This window comes from Calypte anna, chromosome 4A, assembly GCF_003957555.1.
Source record: "Calypte anna isolate BGI_N300 chromosome 4A, bCalAnn1_v1.p, whole genome shotgun sequence".
Classification (NCBI taxonomy): domain Eukaryota; kingdom Metazoa; phylum Chordata; class Aves; order Apodiformes; family Trochilidae; genus Calypte; species Calypte anna.
In genome coordinates, this window is record NC_044248.1 from 18,225,754 (window position 1) to 18,243,730 (window position 17,977).

General features: G+C 35.2%; 1 protein-coding gene across 1 annotated transcript in view; it reads right to left on the bottom strand.

The window, feature by feature from the left end:
• CLOCK (clock circadian regulator) overlaps positions 1-17,977 on the bottom strand; it is a 60,791-nt gene that overhangs the window by 22,612 nt on the left and 20,202 nt on the right. The window contains exons 4-11 of the mRNA XM_030449646.1: positions 12,487-12,596; positions 10,120-10,210; positions 8,661-8,720; positions 8,101-8,249; positions 4,941-5,032; positions 3,635-3,724; positions 2,112-2,232; positions 892-1,005 (exon numbers count right to left, since the gene is read on the bottom strand). Coding sequence (XP_030305506.1) covers positions 892-1,005; positions 2,112-2,232; positions 3,635-3,724; positions 4,941-5,032; positions 8,101-8,249; positions 8,661-8,720; positions 10,120-10,166 — 673 coding nt within the window. The 5' untranslated portion in view covers positions 10,167-10,210; positions 12,487-12,596. The remainder of the gene's footprint in view (positions 1-891; positions 1,006-2,111; positions 2,233-3,634; positions 3,725-4,940; positions 5,033-8,100; positions 8,250-8,660; positions 8,721-10,119; positions 10,211-12,486; positions 12,597-17,977) is intronic.

Below are 17,977 nucleotides of genomic sequence, written 5' to 3' on the forward strand. Positions count from 1 at the left end.
TTTTTTATAGAATTTTTTCTAACACTGAATTGCAACCAATAGGTCTGCAGTTTCCCAGCTCCTCCTTTCAAGACTAGTGCTATATTTGGCCTTTTGAGGACTGTTTCTTGTCCTTCCTATATGACACACCTGCATGTGGCACTAACACTCAGTCTCTCCCCAGTTTGTAAGAAAAATACTAGTATTGCTTAAAAAAAAATACACGTTTATTTACAAGATACTGGTTTTTATAGTATTTTGGGGGGTGATCTTTTTGAAGATTTAATATTGTTCACACTGCACAGTCCATTTGTCTGGCTGACCAAATAAAGATGCCTGTCAAGTAATTAGTCAGCAGGGCCAAACAGTCTGGAGATATTGTATAGAGGAACAGAATTAGTAGTTTTATTAAGTAATAAAAATATTTCCAATGGAAGGGAGAAGGAACTCAGTGCATACAACTGTAATGGCCCATCCACTCACCTGAGTGGGAACTCTTGTCAGTGAAAGCACAGAACTGAAATGAGGGGGAAAACTACATTTTAATTCCCAGCTCAATGCATAATGAACTGCAGGTACTCAGTACCATTGATTTTCAAGTTAGTTGCTTACCTGCCTAAGTACAGATTATGCTTAATGAAATTCAAGTTATTTATTTTAAAGTGTTTGATTTCCCATAAGTTATTTTTAAAATTGTTTTACAACATGCTAGGTTTCTTTAATTAAAAGCAGTAAGAATAATAACTACATTTTGCATTCAAGTGCACAGACATGCAATACCTCAGAGGTGCTTTTGCTTTTTTTCATTTATGCAATATAGAAGTGACACAGAAGTTTTGTACAAGGGTTCTAAGCCTGTTTAGTTGTGAAGCTACCTAAGTGATTCACTTTAACAACACTGAAATTACTTACCATTATTCAAACACTTGAAATTTCCTATAAATTTTACATATTCATACGTAGGCTGCTCTTTTGGGTCTATTGTTCCTCGCAGCATATGGCAACAGAACTCTAGTTGATTTTTTGCTGAGAAAAGAACAAATAAATTAAAGGGCTACACACTTGATGAAGCTCACAGGTAACATTAAATGGAAAGCAGGAAAAAAATTAAGCTATATACTTATTGTGGTATTATAAATGTTGTGATTGCAAATGGCTACTCTAGTCTCTGCTTGTAACCACTGTGATATTAACTAACCTACAGAAATGGAGAACTTCAAAATTTGTGCATGAAGGGCCTGCATGCTAATGACAAAGAAAACCCCTAAAAACCAGAGCTACTTTAAAGAAGCAGCTGTCTTAAACTCAAGTTTACTGAAGCATGCATGTCTACAACCCGTTAGGCTACGTTTTATTCTTTTATTCTATTGTTTTATTCTAACTGCTATAACTGTCTAATCAGAAGTCATATGAACAAGACATTTCTAATACACAGGAAAGTCACAGAGTGAAAAGCAATGCAACACTGAAAATTTTAGTCTTTGAAAGGGGCATGTAGGGTGGGAACACAAAAATGCTTTTCTGTTCTTCAGCTCAAATGTCACCCTTGTATTTCTGTTTAAGTACCACTGGAAGAAAAGAACTGAGCAAATGCAATAGAAACCAGATTATTTTTATCACAATTACTGTACTGGCTTTGCCTGGAACAGTTAATTTTTTTCACAGCAGTTCATATAGTTCTGTGTTTTGGATTTGAGACACAGCACTGATAACACAGGGATGTTTCAGCTACTGCTGAACAGTGCTTACACAGTGTCAAGGCCTTTTCAGCTTCTTACACTGCCCTGCCTGTAAGCAGGCTGAGGGTGCACAGGCTGGGAGACGACCTGAAGGATCCCATTCACCATCATGGTCAGCAAAGAAAGCTGGGGAAAGGAGAAGAGGGTTTCTCCTCCCAAGTAACCATTACACATGAGGAAGTCCTGCCTTCCTTCAGATGGCTGAAGACCTGCCTGCTGATACCAAGTAGCAAATTAAGCTTTTGCTTTACCTAGTAAACTGTCTTTCATCTTGACTGACAAGTTTTCTTACTTTTACACTTTTGATTCTTTTCCCATCCCACTGGGGTGAGTGTGCAAGTGCCTGTGTGGGGCTGAGCTGCCTACTGGGGTTAACCTGCAATAACTACTCACATTTTAAGTATTCTGGTGTCAATGAATCACCTTCCAGTAGATGAGAAGACAGTATTTTATAGATTTCTGAATGTTCCCCCTCTGGGATAAAATTAAATACACTCTGATCCGCAAGATCAGACTGAAAGAAACACATTTAAAAAGCATTAAAATAAAGTAAAATGCACAATGTCACAAAGTTTTCTATATTAATGCAAAACAATTCCACATATCAGAAAAGAACTACTGACTCAGCAAAGCCACCTGCTGAAATACACACGAATATTTTGCAAGAAAAAAAAATCTCACTTTGATCTGTTTTAATTTTGGCACTGCAAACTGTTTACACAGCAGATGTACAATAAAGTACAATGGAGCTTGTATCATCCTCCCTGGGATGCAGCAATTCCATGTAAAGAAACATTTTAATTAGCAATTATAGGGTGTTGCTCTACAGCACTGTAACCTGCGAGTGGCATCCAATACATTGAAAAGGCATCTTGGAACAGAAACCAGTCACTCCATACATCATATAAGTTACTACAAATGATTTATCCAATTGCAATTGATCTTATGCATAAATTTTATCATCAATTTTGCAACTATGTACACAAAATTGGGAAAAAGAGGAAAGCAATAAAATCAAACAACTGATTATATGCATAAATGTATTTGATTAAGAATTCAGAAAACAGAGATCATAGAATGTATCTTTATAATATATAAATCACACCTTAAAGCAAAGGACAAATCTGCCTCCAAAAACTTGATAAATTCTACTTTTATATAAAAAAAAAAAATCACAGTTACCTGCACATTTAAAAAATTCTCAAGTGCATATAATGGATACCTCAGGGGAATTTGTGTTTCAAAGAATCTTTTTCCAAATATGCCATTCCAAGTTTTACAAAGTACTCTTATCACAGTAAGACAACTAGCCTGTAACAGTAACTTGTCTCTCTCTTATAAAAAAATAACACATTGTTTCACATCAGTTGTTTTGCACGTTGAGTACTGATTTGCCTCATTTCTGAATACCATATTTACCATCTATGCCACCAAGATTAAAGATGAATGAATGTGATACAACATAAAGTATATAACTGGCTTAAAAAGCAGAACCAGCAGGAATGTATTTCTTATAAGAGTTCTTTGGCAAGAATGGAGTAAAATATTTTTTTTTAATTCTATAAAACTCTTCAGAAATATCCTTCTGACTCAGGCAGAGACTGTGAGAGGAGTAACCTCTAAAGGCTCTCCTGCAGTCAGCTGTGTTATGTCAGTTACACTGAAGAGAAACTGATGCTAGTCTGGCACTTTGTAATTCTGCCTAACAAAGTACCCACTGCACTCTTTATTTTCAAAGGAAATGTTTAATAGAAAAGATAGACCAGTAGGAAGTTGTGCTGAAGAAAAAGCAGAAGTATTAGAACAAAGCACACATCTATTCTGTAATGCCCAAAAGGCCAAGAGGTAATTACTACCCACAGCAGAACACCAACCATAGATAAACTGACATCTTACTGAAAGCAATTTGTACTTACTGGCAAATGTTCAAGTAAGGGAGTTATACTTTCAGACACATATATTATATTTCCATCTGTCATAATTGCTAAAAAAAAACCATCAAGAGCCTGAAATTAAACATAATGGGTAGTTAAATAAAAGGCAACAGATATCACATTAAAAATGTTACGCTGTATTTGACACAGAAAATAACTTTGACCAATTTTAGTTTATTCTAAACACGGTAATAATTTGCACTAATAACACTTAATTTTCCTTTCATACTACAAGCATTACAATTACCACACAGTTCTGTTTTTAAATAATCTGTGGTTTTGGTTTCAGAAGCAAGACCATATACTGCTAGTCAATGTTTCCCCATTTCCCACTCTGTCTCCCTGCTATTTTTAATTCCATCATTTTAAATACCAGAAAACCCAGAAAAATGAAAAAATGATCTAGAGACAAAAGCAAGAAAAGGTGGGAAAAATAAGAACAAGCAAAAAAAGTGTTGAGATCAGTAAATCAATGGTGAAATTTCAGTATTAAAAATCTGCATTATCCAAATCTCAAGAAAATAAACTTGTAGCAAGTTTTATTGAAATTTGAAAACTGTGAGACAGTTCTGATCAGTACTTCACTAACTTATTGGAAAAAATACACAAATTCACCACAGAGGATTTTTTGGGAAGTTTTTTAAGCACAGAAAATCAAAGCTTTTTACTTTTTAAACGTGTGCCTCAAAGAACAAGTTTAAATATGGAATGAAAGTAAAAGGTACTTGTTAATTTACTTTGGTATTTTTCACTTAAATATTAGAAATTGTTCCAATAAAAAGATAAAAATTACTTATCTTTATTTCCAATGAAACGATAGCTTCTACTAATAAGAGTAGTAGCCCAACTATTCATGTAACCTCCTTCAGCACAGTGATGCTCACACACTACTTTTGGAAAGCATAGTGAGTAAAGAAATCTCTTTACTGATCAAAAGTTGTGTGGAGCCTTTTCTATAATTAAGATTTTAATTTATGCATAATAAGATCTTATTGGACTACAATCTTCCTTATGCTGATAATTTGAAATATCCACTTCAATTTGACAGTAATTATGCTCATTTGGGATTTGCTGCATTATAATGTTTTATGTAATTGAATATCCAGTTAATATAAAAACTGGTTTGCATTACATTTCACACAGACCAATTGTGAAGATCTTCATGAAAAAGTGTAGCTACAATTAAAATATGAAAATAAAAAATTGCATTATCAAAATGAAATTTTTCATCATGGAATGACTTCCTGTGAGGAAATATTCTACTTCCAGAAAAACAGAAATAATTTACCTCTAACATTAACTGTGTGAACTCTTCATTACTAAGGAATGTTGGTTTCCAGTCCTGTCGAATCTCACTGGCATCTGATTGTGCAGTAATTTCTACAATCAAACATATACATAAGGATTCACACTTGCAAAAGCTCGTAGTTTCCCACTAAGTTACATACACACAGTACAAAACAGAGGAAGCTTCTTCTGTCTCCTCTGTTATTAATTCATTAAATATAGATGTTGTTCCTTAGAAAGAAAATAAATGTCATTTTTCCCTATGTTATAACAGGATTTGTCTTCTTTTTCCTTCTATGAGTTTGTGACACAGTTCTTCCAGACTTCACAGTAATGCTGAAACTAATGACAGTACATAATGGATTTTGGCAACAGAAAAATATTATTTCTTCTATGACTATAATAAAATATTTTATTAAGACTGTTGTTTTCATAAATGTAGAGAGCCAATATTCCTGATCACTTTAGGCCATTACAACATCTAATTCTCAAGTATCTTGACCAATCTGGTCATTCTACCTTTCCCAATAAAACTGTCACTATCCTTTTTCTTCCCACCCTTTTCTGTAAAGAAATGAAGTTACATTAAAAAACAGTAGGTTTGCAAGAACAGCTGTTAAGACCTGTGTGACAGACTCTGCAGCAGAATTCCTGTATGATTCATACATAAAGTTTGAACAGAGATTCCTACAGGACTTGAAGAACTACATAGATTATCTTCCCATACATAAACAAGATCAAAAATGAGGTCACCTCACGAGAAAGAGAGGTCATGTTCCCTAGCTAGATACCAATCAAAAGGCATAACCAAGCTTGGACATTGAACTCATCTAGCCTTTGAATCCTGGATCTGAAGCAGCTTTGCATCAGCACCAAGCATGCTCAAAAGAAATTGCCACCTGGGCCAAGACCTGTAGTATTTATCTGTGTGTGTCCACCAGTTGTCATTACAAGCAGCAAAGCTCTTCAGTATTCAACAACTTTCATAAATTCCCTGTTTACAAACTCAAAGGAACATGACAGGCAATATGTCAAGGAGAAGGTCTCAGTAATGTAATTTCAGTGTGCTTAGCCTGCTGGTTTTTCCCCAATGAAAAACAGAATCCAATCTGACCAATAGCTCAGATAGCTCATCTGGAGCTGCTGCCAAAGTACCAAGCCTGGCTAATGTAGAAATAGTCCAGAAAGAACCAGAAGCAATGCAGTTAATCAAAACCTGGTAGCTGAACACGGTAGGACTTTCAACAATAAAGCAGCCAATCAGTGTTGAACATACTGCTAGGGTCACTCTGCTTTATTGTAACGAACTGATGCAAGCACCTCAGGAGGTTAAAAATCTTTCTGATTTTTGCCAACATTTTGTCCAGAATGTTTTAATACAAAATAGTGCGGAGCAATGCTGCTAAGCACTGGCAGCTGGAGCTTTAGAGACCTTAATGATACGTGCAGTCACACAAAGCTGTAACCCGTCCCACCAGGTGAAGGACAAATTTGCCATTCCCTAAAAGGCATCCAACTTCAGAGCTGTTTTTTGCCCCTTTATCCTAAGAAAACAAAAACCAAAAATAATTTTAAAAATATCTCAGTAAGCACTTTGAAGAAAAAAGTGTGACTGGTACTGATGGCTCGTGACACACATGTTCATTCTACACTCTATTTTATATGACAGGAATCATCAATAGAAGATAAAATGCTTTTGACAAAGAAGCAATTTTCACAAGGGCCTTTGAACCTTCAGAACTGACTTACAGAAAGGAGTCCTCATACAGCTTTTCTTTTTGTTATGAAACATGTCATAGAATTAAAACAGCATTATCAATATTTACTTGGCAAAAAATCCTCAAATCTATGAATTCTTGCACAAATTATCCCCCTTCCCTTTACATTGATTATGTTTACCTTTTATTAGCACTATTTAGTCTGATGCTACTTGAACCATAACTAATGGAAGAGACATGCTATAGCATGGAAAAATATTTATCATACCTTGATACATATACTGTTCAGAAATAAATAACTATTTGTCCCTACTGCTTTCTGCTTAGACTGCCCAGTCAGAAATTACTCAAAGAAACAGATTAACTACTGAGAGAGCTCATTATCTTGAATTTTTTGATCTTGTTTTTGGTAGTGTGAACCACAATGTGCCATATTAAGAACAAGTGTAGGAGAAGGAACAGGGATTTTTTTTTTTTTTATACACAGATATATCAAACAGCCATAAATAAGTGTACCCTTGGTGGAAAAACTTTTTAGTGACAGAAATAACAATCTATAATAAACTTCATCACAATCTATCTGGGTATAACCCACCATCAGCTGATGCAAATGGATAGAGAAACAAAACAGCAAGGATGGTCAAAGATAATTGTTTTGACATTTCACATGAAGATTTACAAAACAAGAGACACAAACTCATTGGCTTAGACCTCAGTGGATACATCTTGAAAATCAGAAAGTTCAGCTAAAACAGATTTTCTGTTTTTTTTTTTTTCCAGCTACAAAGGAAAAAGAAAAGGCCTATGCTCCTGGTCTGCATGTCCACTGCATGCCACAATAATGCTTGCTGGAGACAACAGTGCCCTATTGACCACCTTTGTTAAAACAGTCAGGTGTGTGGATACCTGACACGCAGTGAGGGAGCACTGGTTTCCATCCAACTAGCTTTCTCAGTGATTTATCTTGCTTTATGTGGAACTTGGAAAGACAAACCAACTGTTCAAACCAGTTTTATCTAAATATCAAAATAAGTACTTCTAGCAAGTACTTTCATTGAAATGGATGAGCAGAGTTTTCCAGTGAAGGGAAACTTGGACAACTTGTATCTTATGAAGCTACTACATTCTACAGGGCTCCATCTGCCCACTACAAAAGCCTTGAAGGTTATTTCAAAACCAAAGGCACCTCTTTGGGAGACACATTTCTTTGACAACTATGGGACAAAAGAAGTATTAGTCCTGTTTTTGCAAAATATTAGTAAAGAAATAGCTTTATCTCTGCTACTTAAATTATCACCTTGAGAATATCTTTCCTAGGAAACTTCTTGTATTTTCTGACAATTTTCTTAAATTGCTGCAAAATTGTTAATAATTTATGTGCTAAACGAATACCATTAAAACAATTGGGAATTTGCCATTTTTTAACATAATTAAAAGAATTACCTTTGTGCTTCCGTAAGAAGTCGATGCTCTTCTGCAGTACAGTGGATTTATCCATCTTCCGAGCATTACCTGGAAGCATGGAACCCAGCTCTTTGATAAGTACATTAAACTGATCTCGACGTTTCTTCTCAGACTTGTTTCTAGACACTCTGAAAATAAAAAGAACCAAACAAAAAACCAACAAAACAGTGAATGTCTTATAACAACCATGACATCTTCTTATTATAAAGCTGTGTATTGACAGCTTCCTGATGCAGACAGACCCTTAAGAATCTCTGCTGAGAGAACTGTCACAAAACCACCTACACCAAATCTCAGACACCATTTGAGAAGGAAGGGGCACAGCTAAGCCTTTGGAATAATGCATCTTTTGATGCAAATACAAATTACTGGATCACAGTTGTAAATACACAACACATCTGAAAAATGATAGTAAAAGAAATGCTGTTAAATAAATATTATTAATGAAAGAATCACATTTTTATTGTTTAGAAATGGTCCTGGTACACTTCAAGTGTACAAATTAAAGACATTTATCTTTACATCACACAAAACCTTACCTTTTGGCTTTATCTTTGTCATCTTCTTCCACCAGCCCATCAAAGATGCTTCCATCATTTCTGAAAAAATATATGTGAGTGTATAATTTCTCTCTTGTGGAGTCTCACCACAACAAAGGAAAGAAAGAATTATTCAGTATCTCTATTACACGAGGAAACTGAAGCACTCTTTTACTGTGGTATCTTGCAAAGACCTTCAATTACCTGAAGCCAAGAATGCTATTAAGTTCTTCTTGCAGGCCATTTGTTAAATAAAAAGCAAAAAACCTTAAACTTTTGACACAGTTCAAAGGATTTTCAGTTTATTTCTAATGAGAACTTAGAACACTATATAAAAACTTAATTGAGCATTACTGATTTGTATTCTTCGATCTTTTTTATTATTTGAACTACCTTATCCTTTTGAAAATAAAAGAGGACAAATGTAATTATTTTTACTTATTAGGAACTTCTGTTACAATTACTAGAAATACTTATAGGACAGAACATTTTTCTTTAAGGCTGAAGTACCATTAATGGAAGATGGCTGAGGGATATGCTGCACTTCATTAAAGTTTGTAATATTACAAATACACAATTAATATAGATATTAAACTAATGGTATTTATTAATTACGTTTTCATCCTAACCAAGTACCATATAAATATTCCTCAATCAAAAACTCTGTGTACAAGTGAAGAGCTGTTACAATATCAAAATGAGAACACATTTTCCTCTGAAGATGCCTCATACATATACCACCTTTTTTCATTTCTTTTTTAAGAGTCAGGATAAATCTGTTCTTCTGTTTTTCCAAAACTACTGTACAATGGATTGTCATGTTTTATCTAAATGCTTCTGTTTGCTTTCAGTCTGAGTGCTTTTCCACACTGACCCCTGTAGGTCCATCCTGATTTTTTTTTATCTGAATGTTTCCTTCCCTTAACACAAGTAACTATCAGCAAGCAATTGCACATTACAATAAGCAGTGATGTTAGGAAGTAATTATTTAATATGCTACTACAGAAACATAAAGAAATTCAAAAGAAACTGTATATTAAAACCGATGAAATTTCAGTAAAATGCCACAAAACTTCACCAAAATAATTGAGAACTCAGACAAGCACTTGAAAAATTTTGCCCTTTGCTTTTACTGTTATTTAGAACAGGTTTACCTTTTAATAAAAGTTTTATTTCCTGAAGTCTAAAAAATGGTAATACCCAAAATATTAAGGACAGATGTTCACCCAAGCTGCTAAGAAAGTCCAGCTTAAGGAATTAGGTGGAAACCCTATCTCGCCTATTACCTTTTCCTTGAAATAGGTTAGCAGGTCACTTTACTGCCATCTGCTGCATCTCTAATTATTTAAACATATTTGTTTTCCTTAAGCAAATACTGAAGCACAAAATCAATAAAAGATTATTGCAGAAAGCACTGAACAGCAATTCCCCCAAAACTCTTAAGTGTCTATTAACATACCTGTCTGCAATGGAGCTCATTTTATGGGTGCTTATGGTAAAAAACATAACACATCACACTTTAGTCTTGTGGTAGACATTTGTACGACTGCCTGTAAGAGAATAAAAAAACACATCAAAATGTGAATCTAGAGACAGAAATGTTCTTCGTTAGAGCATACTCAAGTTTTCATCTGCTATATAAGCTATTCTTCATCTTCCTCTCCATTCCAACCTTCTGCTTTTCATCTCCTACCTTCTCTAATACAGACTCCATTACCATCATAACCTGGACTTTAAAGTCTGGACTGAACCTTTCTCTGACTCTCATTTCAGATACAGCTTTTGATTTTTATTTTAACTTTTACCTAAAAGACTCCCCTCATTTTGAAGGTTGAACAGATACAAAATTCACTCCACAAAAGCAATACATTCTATTTAGAAACTATGCAAACAGAAAGCATTTGGGATATAGTAGTTTTTAGTATTCATTGTTTATTTATTACTATTTTTTCTTGAGCACAGTATTGTTATAGACAAGAAATGATGACAGTAAGATATCAGTTAAAATATGATCTTCATGCTGTGAGAAAGCTATAGTTATCCTGGCAATTTCTTAAAGAAGTCACTTACTCATTACAAAGGTTCAGTAGGAAGTTTTTGTTTTTTCAAGTGTACATACAACTTTGAATAAAAAATGTGAATGAAATATAACTAGTGAGAGAAGAAATTTAAAATTAAAATAAGAATTGATTCAACAAATACCTACTTCTAGGTTCCAAAATTGCATGACTGTATGGAAAAGCTGAAATTTTTATGAAAACCTAACACAATGCAATTACACCTTTCTCCTTGATATACAGAAAAGTCTAATGTCAGAGGCTGGTGAAAGGGAGCAGCAGGACTGTAACAGTATCAGTGATTAAGGAACAATTGAATGCAGCAAGGAGTTTTATATGAAGTGAACTTGCAGATCTTCAGAATTTTTTACTATGTTATAGACTTAATAGTAAAGAGGCATTGCTTTTATTTCAAAGGAGCTGGGTTAAAGCACTTCAGTGACTCATCATTTCTGAGAAGGAAGAATTTGCTTCCTTCCACTGCAAGGAACTTGCAGTGTTAATACCACAGGAGATAAGGCAGCTGCAATGCCATGATCTAGAGTCTGCAAAGCACTGCAGGAAAACAATCTCAGTTTCTTAATATATGGAGAAACTGAGAAAGACAGGGCATGTTTCCACCACATGGTCTGAGGATTTCCAGCAGACATATACTATGCACGTTTGCTTCACAAGATGAGCAAACACATCTTCATGTCTTGAGCACAGCAGGGAAGCAGCTGGGAGATCTCTGCTGCAGCACAATCACTTTCAAGATGCATCACAAGGTGTGGTCTGAAAACCTAATGCCCTGAAGAGGCGTTGGAAGCAAACCATTCCTTCATTCCAATTCTTAAAAATAACAGCACTGGCCATAGCAACAAATTAAATTGCTCAAAATATTTGGCCAGGTTTTATAAGGTAGCAGAGTGGCCCTATCCGAAAAGCAGCCAAAAATGGCAGGAGGCAAGTAAGTTAAGTATTTGTTAAAATTGTTGTCAAAAGTAATCAACAACAGACAGGTTGGTCAGCAGTGAAAGTAAAACTACCACCGCTGGCATGGAAACATTAGGTTTAAAATCAAGACACCAATTATAAATTCATTTATGTTTAGCTTACATAGTACACACTAGTACAGGCAGGTACTGATTACATTTTCAGCCCTGTGTTAAGGTTTGAATTAATTTGGTACCTAGCACTAAAGATATCAAGAGTAATATGAAATTCAGCAGAAGAAATGAGAAACTGTTCCATTAATCTGGAAAAGAAATATACATGTACAGATAACCACAAAAAACTTTCACCAGTGACAGAACTGACATCTTCACTATGCAGAATGAAAATTTAGGAATTAGTATCTTCACTTTAGCAAAGCATTCAACAGCCATTCTCTTGTTTCAGCACACGGGTCCTATGACAGAACTAGGAACTAAGATTTGTTATCCAAGACAAATAGTTAAAAGAACTTAAAGACTAAAGGAAATACACCTGTAGTGCACTGTTTCTCTCTTCAAGGCCAGACCTTTCTGTCTTTGCATCCAAATTTGCAATACGTGAAGCATTTTCAGCACATACATATACTAATATGTCAGATTGCAGAGGTAATTCCAATTAAATCAGTGAAGTTTAAAGCAAACAGCAGAGAAATTAAGAACAATGTCTGTTTCTAAGAATCAAATTCAGTCATGTTCTGGAGAACAAAGGACACCACTTAAACCTGTTGATCAGCCATTCAGTGTTGATGACTGAAAGCCACAGGTACCTTACTGATTATTAGAGAACAATTTTACCTTTTACACTTTGAGACTTGATAAAGTGTGAGGTTTAATGATGAAACCTGGTTCCTTTGAAGAACAACGTGGAGTTAGATGTATCCTCTTCTGCAGAAAAGCATTACATTCTAAAATGGTAAAAAGAAAACAAAATAATTTTATAAACAAGGAGTATTTAAATTATTATTTTTTATTTTAATAAAAGTAATCATTTCAACAAGTCACTTATAAATGCAATATTCTGCTTAGTAAAAATATCCCCATTTCACTATCTGAATTCACCTTGCATTAAAGGTTTTCTTGATAAAATGGATATTCTGAAAAAAAATAATGTCTGCCATAAGCAATCACTTTATGCCAACCTTCAATCTTGATGTGCTTTTTACTTTTGCATTTGGTATCTCCCAAGCCATCTACATCTTCACTTGCACTTGCTACCTTCAAAGTATATTTTTAAACCACTATTTCAACAACTTGGCTGCTGAAACTCTTAATTGGGCCTCCAATGGCTTTTTTGGTTACAGTTTTTCCTCTCCCAGTCTCCAAACTTGCCATTCAGGACTCCAGAACGTGCTGCTATTGACAACAAGCAGAGATGCTGAGTTGCATTTTTGATACTGTCTCAGACATAGCCATCAACACCCTTCTTTGAAAACCCAAAAAAACTTTCCATAAAAAGAAATTCAGCACCATGTTATCACCAACTAGCAGTCCCTTTACACCATTACTTTTCATGTATATGGTTTCTTCCCTTGAACCATCCTGTTTTCCACGGTTTTAAGTTATTTGAAACCATTTTCTTCTCATGTCTTTATATCACTTCTCTCTGCCTCAATCACTATTCTTAAAATAAAATATACTCACTATTCAATGTACATGTACCACTTATGAAAAAACTTATTTTATAGCATATTGAATACTAAAGGGTAGGTCAGGATCTAAAAACAAAGCCTACGCTACTCCTAAATGCATTAATGAATTTTAAGGGAAACACCATGATTACCTCTTGATTAGAAAATTTGAGTTTCCTCTTCCTCTGCAGCTAACAGAGGCTCCCGAGTGCTTAAAATAAAGATTCAAATGCTAACATGGGAAATTAAAGCAGAGCAGACCAATCTGCCAACAGGAGAAAAATGATTACAAGCATGATTCAATGAAGTCACTTGTTCTTTTCTGGCCAAATAACCTGCTGGCCCATTGACCTACTTTTTAAGGTGCTTACAGTCTCCTCTCCTATTCTGCTTTGTTCCATTTGACAAGTGCAAACATTAATAGTTACAAGGAGTGTCATGAAAGTCTAGGTTACAGAGACTGCAACAAGAAACCTGTGTTTTCAGCCTGCTTGGAGTTAAACAACTCTGCCAGATCTCATGCTAGTTCTAATCAGGAAAATTTTAGACGACACCTATGCAGTATGTAGAGGTGCATTTTTAAGAAAAAAATCACAACTAAACACAATAGGACAAACAGGACTTAAGCACAGAACCATATTTGACAACATCTAAAACAAACAAAAAAAGGAAGTTTTTAAGGACACTTCAAACAGGGGTTTTAAGATTAGGAGGAAAAGTATATGTTTGTGTCATTAGCAAGCTTAAACCAAACCAAAAGCAAAGCTAATCACAGTGAAAAAGTTTTTATAACCAAAACCACAGATACTAACTCAGTAGAAATGGCACGTGTGAAAGCCAGCAGAAAGGTTAGGATGCCTACAAGCAAGGATTATCAGCCACAAGCGTTCAAAGGTCATGGGTTTGTCTCCACATGTTGTAAGTTGTTTTTTTCAAATGCAGTACTTATGTGTATTTGTTTCTAGATACTATGTCTTTTGTGCGTATTTTTACATTTTTCTGCAACCAAGAAGCATAGAAACTTCCTATCTTGAAGAAAACTGAGGTCCTCAATCAAAAACCTTAGCTGCTGCCATGGATATATGAGCTATTAATATACAACATTGCTCAATCTGTAGCAAAATCACAAAAACTAGTATAGCAACACAGAAAAATCTGCATTATGCTGATTTACCACTCACAGAGGGGCAATAAGTTACTAGGTGCCAAGCTATTGCATGTCCAAAGAAACAAGGTCCTAAATTAAGTCATGGGTAAAAAGCCACAACGTAACCTAAGGTCATAGTGAAAAGTTCATCCAATAAAACATTCCATGTTGTAGACCAGTATCATTTTAGTGATATTGCATCTTAGAAACAAATTCAAAGTCTGAAGAAACTGAGAAATTACACTGCAGTCTTGCCCATGACAGCATTTGTCATAACTGGACTGAAAAACAGATAGGACAGTAGATAGTGTGTTGACTGTACTTAATTTTGGATACAGTCTGTGACTTAAACACTTATGTCTCCAGAACTTCACAATAAGGCTAACAACTCTAAATATTTTTGAGAAAGAATCAGTACTGACCAAATACTGTCAAAATATATGTTTTAATATGTCTAATCAAGTAATATTTTTGTGACCTCAAGAAAGAATTAATGTGAGGTGACATCTATCATTGTAACAGATAATTTCAACCAGGAAAGATCACAGGAAAAATATAGGAAACAATAGTTTTCTCAAACTACAGTTTCTGCAAAGAGAAACAGATGAACTTATTTAATACAACCTGATCTCTGTGCCACAATCCTATTTTGCCAGGGGAACAAACTAGTTATTATAATTACTTGAGGATTAGCTTTAGGGAAGATCTTGTTTCAGGAATCAAAATCACAGGCCCTTCCACTTGATGCCCCAGCAGAGCTCTAAAACTGGTTTCATACCAAGGTAAGCAAAAAAAAAAATCACTGCTGAGGCAGAACCTGACTCCCAACGTAGGCACAGACCGAAATCATTATGTAGATTCTGGGAATAATTATAAACCTTCTTCAAGCTCTCTTCCAGGAGCAAAGAAACATTTGCTTCTGACAAACTGGATTATGAACTTCCAATCTTTTACTGTCCTGGGACATACCATTGAAAAGGGCAAGCAGAGACCTATCCCTTATCTCATGCCCAGAACACAGTATCACTATCACACCTGTTTTGCTCTTTGCTTCATAGCTTCCCCCTCACCCAGACCAACCATTTCTTCTATAGGTCATTCTTTTTTGGAGGCAGTGTAGAGGGTAAGAAAAGGGGAAGACTTTGTTTTAGTTCCTCTCTGGTAATCAAACTCTTGGAGAGAGTAAGAGATTTTTAAACAGGTGAATTATAACCCACTCTCCAATCTGATAGAGTTTGGCCTCATGGAATGTGCTAGCAGGTTTTGAGATACTTGCTCTTTTGCTTGCAATGGTATAAACACCAACAGAAAACCAGTAAGGCTAATAATGACTGACTGATCCCTTCCCAAAGGCTATCAGAAGCTACCAGGTAAAAATGTTACATTTTTAGAACTGACATATGTCTCTCATTTGTTACGTCAACATAGAAGAAAAAAAAGGGCAAAACAAACCAACAAAAATACCAGAAAACAGGTATGAAAATATTTTCAAGAAATGCTGCCCGAAGTTTGCAGCTGGAAAGGTTGTGCTAACAGGAATGTTCACTGTGCTGTGAGAGAAGTCCTGTAAAAAAGTACTGTAAAAAAAAGTGTTATTCTCTCTCACAGGAGGCATCTAAACTTGGTGTATTTTACCATGAACAAATACAGTCCTTGCTTTTTTTCTTCCAGTCCCTGAAACAGAACTGAGAAGGTGGTCAAACTGACAAGTTTTTGTCCTGAAATACCACGCACACATGCTCAAAAGCTTAAATTCCTACTGACTACTAGTAATTATGCCAACAAATTATCTGCTACACACAAACCAACAATTTTCTGCAAAGAAAGTTACCAGACAACAAAAACATGCTCTTCACTTGATTTCTCAGTATTAATAAACATTCAAGGAAAGATATCCAAGATACCAATCCTGGAGTTATCACCACTTTGAAATGATTCATTCAATTAAAAATGTGCATTTTGTGAAACAGAGCATTAGCAACTTAAGAAGTTTTATATCAGAGATGTTAGTTTAAACTACAATTTGTCTAAAATGGTGTTACATTTTCCTCTGAGCATAAATAACACCAAGAATACTAATAAATCTAACCAAAGAGTAAATATTTATTAAATTCTACTCCTACACATATACATGGAATGGAAAATATACATGGAAATTCACCAAGAAAGGAGATGGATGAGACCTCTACCCCACTAATGAGAGGTAAGAATATAGAGAAAATAAACTAATTTTTCCAAACTGTCCTGGAGAAATTAAATTACCAAATTCAACAGATGAAATAATTCTACATTCAAAGCAAGGTAATGCAAAGGAAATTCTTCTTCCATTACATACAAAATTTCTGCTCTGTGTTGACATAAATGCATGCTTAAATTTAGAAAAATGAGACTTTGCCACTTTTATTACTGAGACAAAACCAAACAGCTATTCACTGTTAAACATGAAACTACATGTTATGTGAGCACCTTAATTAGATTTTTCAGTACGCATGTGTACAGTGAGGTGGGAAAGGTAGGTAAAAAGCAGTTTTTGAAATTCACACAAATGAATCTTTACAAAATTCTATTTATTCTTCTCTAGATCAGAAAATTCTAACCAGTGAAGATTTACTAGCTTTTATATACGAGTGAGCACTTACACTTCTTACATACACCTCACTACAGCATTCTCAAATCTTCACAAATCCAGGAAGCCAACAGAAGGCCAAGAGGGTCTGCAAGAAGTTAACAAAGTTATTTCTGCACCCAATTATCTCTGCAGCCTATTATGTAGGAGAAACTTTAAGAATACCAAGTCTTACATCCCCTTTCCTTGATCCACCTTATCTTTTAGGAAACAACCACCTATTTTGTATCACCAACCTATTCCTTTAAGGTATTATCTAGCAGATCCAGACATCCAGAAAACATCTTGCTGCTTTTCAGCTTTGCACACACTAAAAATGGTTGAAGAGTGCAAAAGGAAAGTGGTATGGCAATGCCAGACAACTCAATGGTTTTTTCAAGCAGGAGACACAGACTTACTCCTTACTTATAGAGCTGGTTCTCACCCAGGACACTGGAGAAACAGACTCTGAAATTCCTCTGAATCAGTCCACAGGTGAAGAATTACCATAGGTAAGACCACAGACACAGACCATGCAGGTAACTCCCTGGCTACAGATACAAAGTACTTCACACCTTCACATTTATTTACATTTACACCAAACTCATTGGTAAAGCCAAAACTTTTCATGTTAGCCTTTGATTATTATTTTGACCACTCATTTCCACACCAGTATTAAATTCTCTCTCTTCTGCAAGCATTAGTATCAGTGATAACAGGCAACAGAGCCTAAAACTGGTCCAGCCTAAAACTAAGCCAAATATTGTTTCATTCAGCTAAATGCACTACATTTGTTTCACCATACGGCTGATCAAAAGCTGTGTTGGCAGAGGGGAAAGGAAAGCAGTGAATCACCAGGTTAGACATCTTTTGGCAACACTGCCATTTCATGCTGACCTACACCAT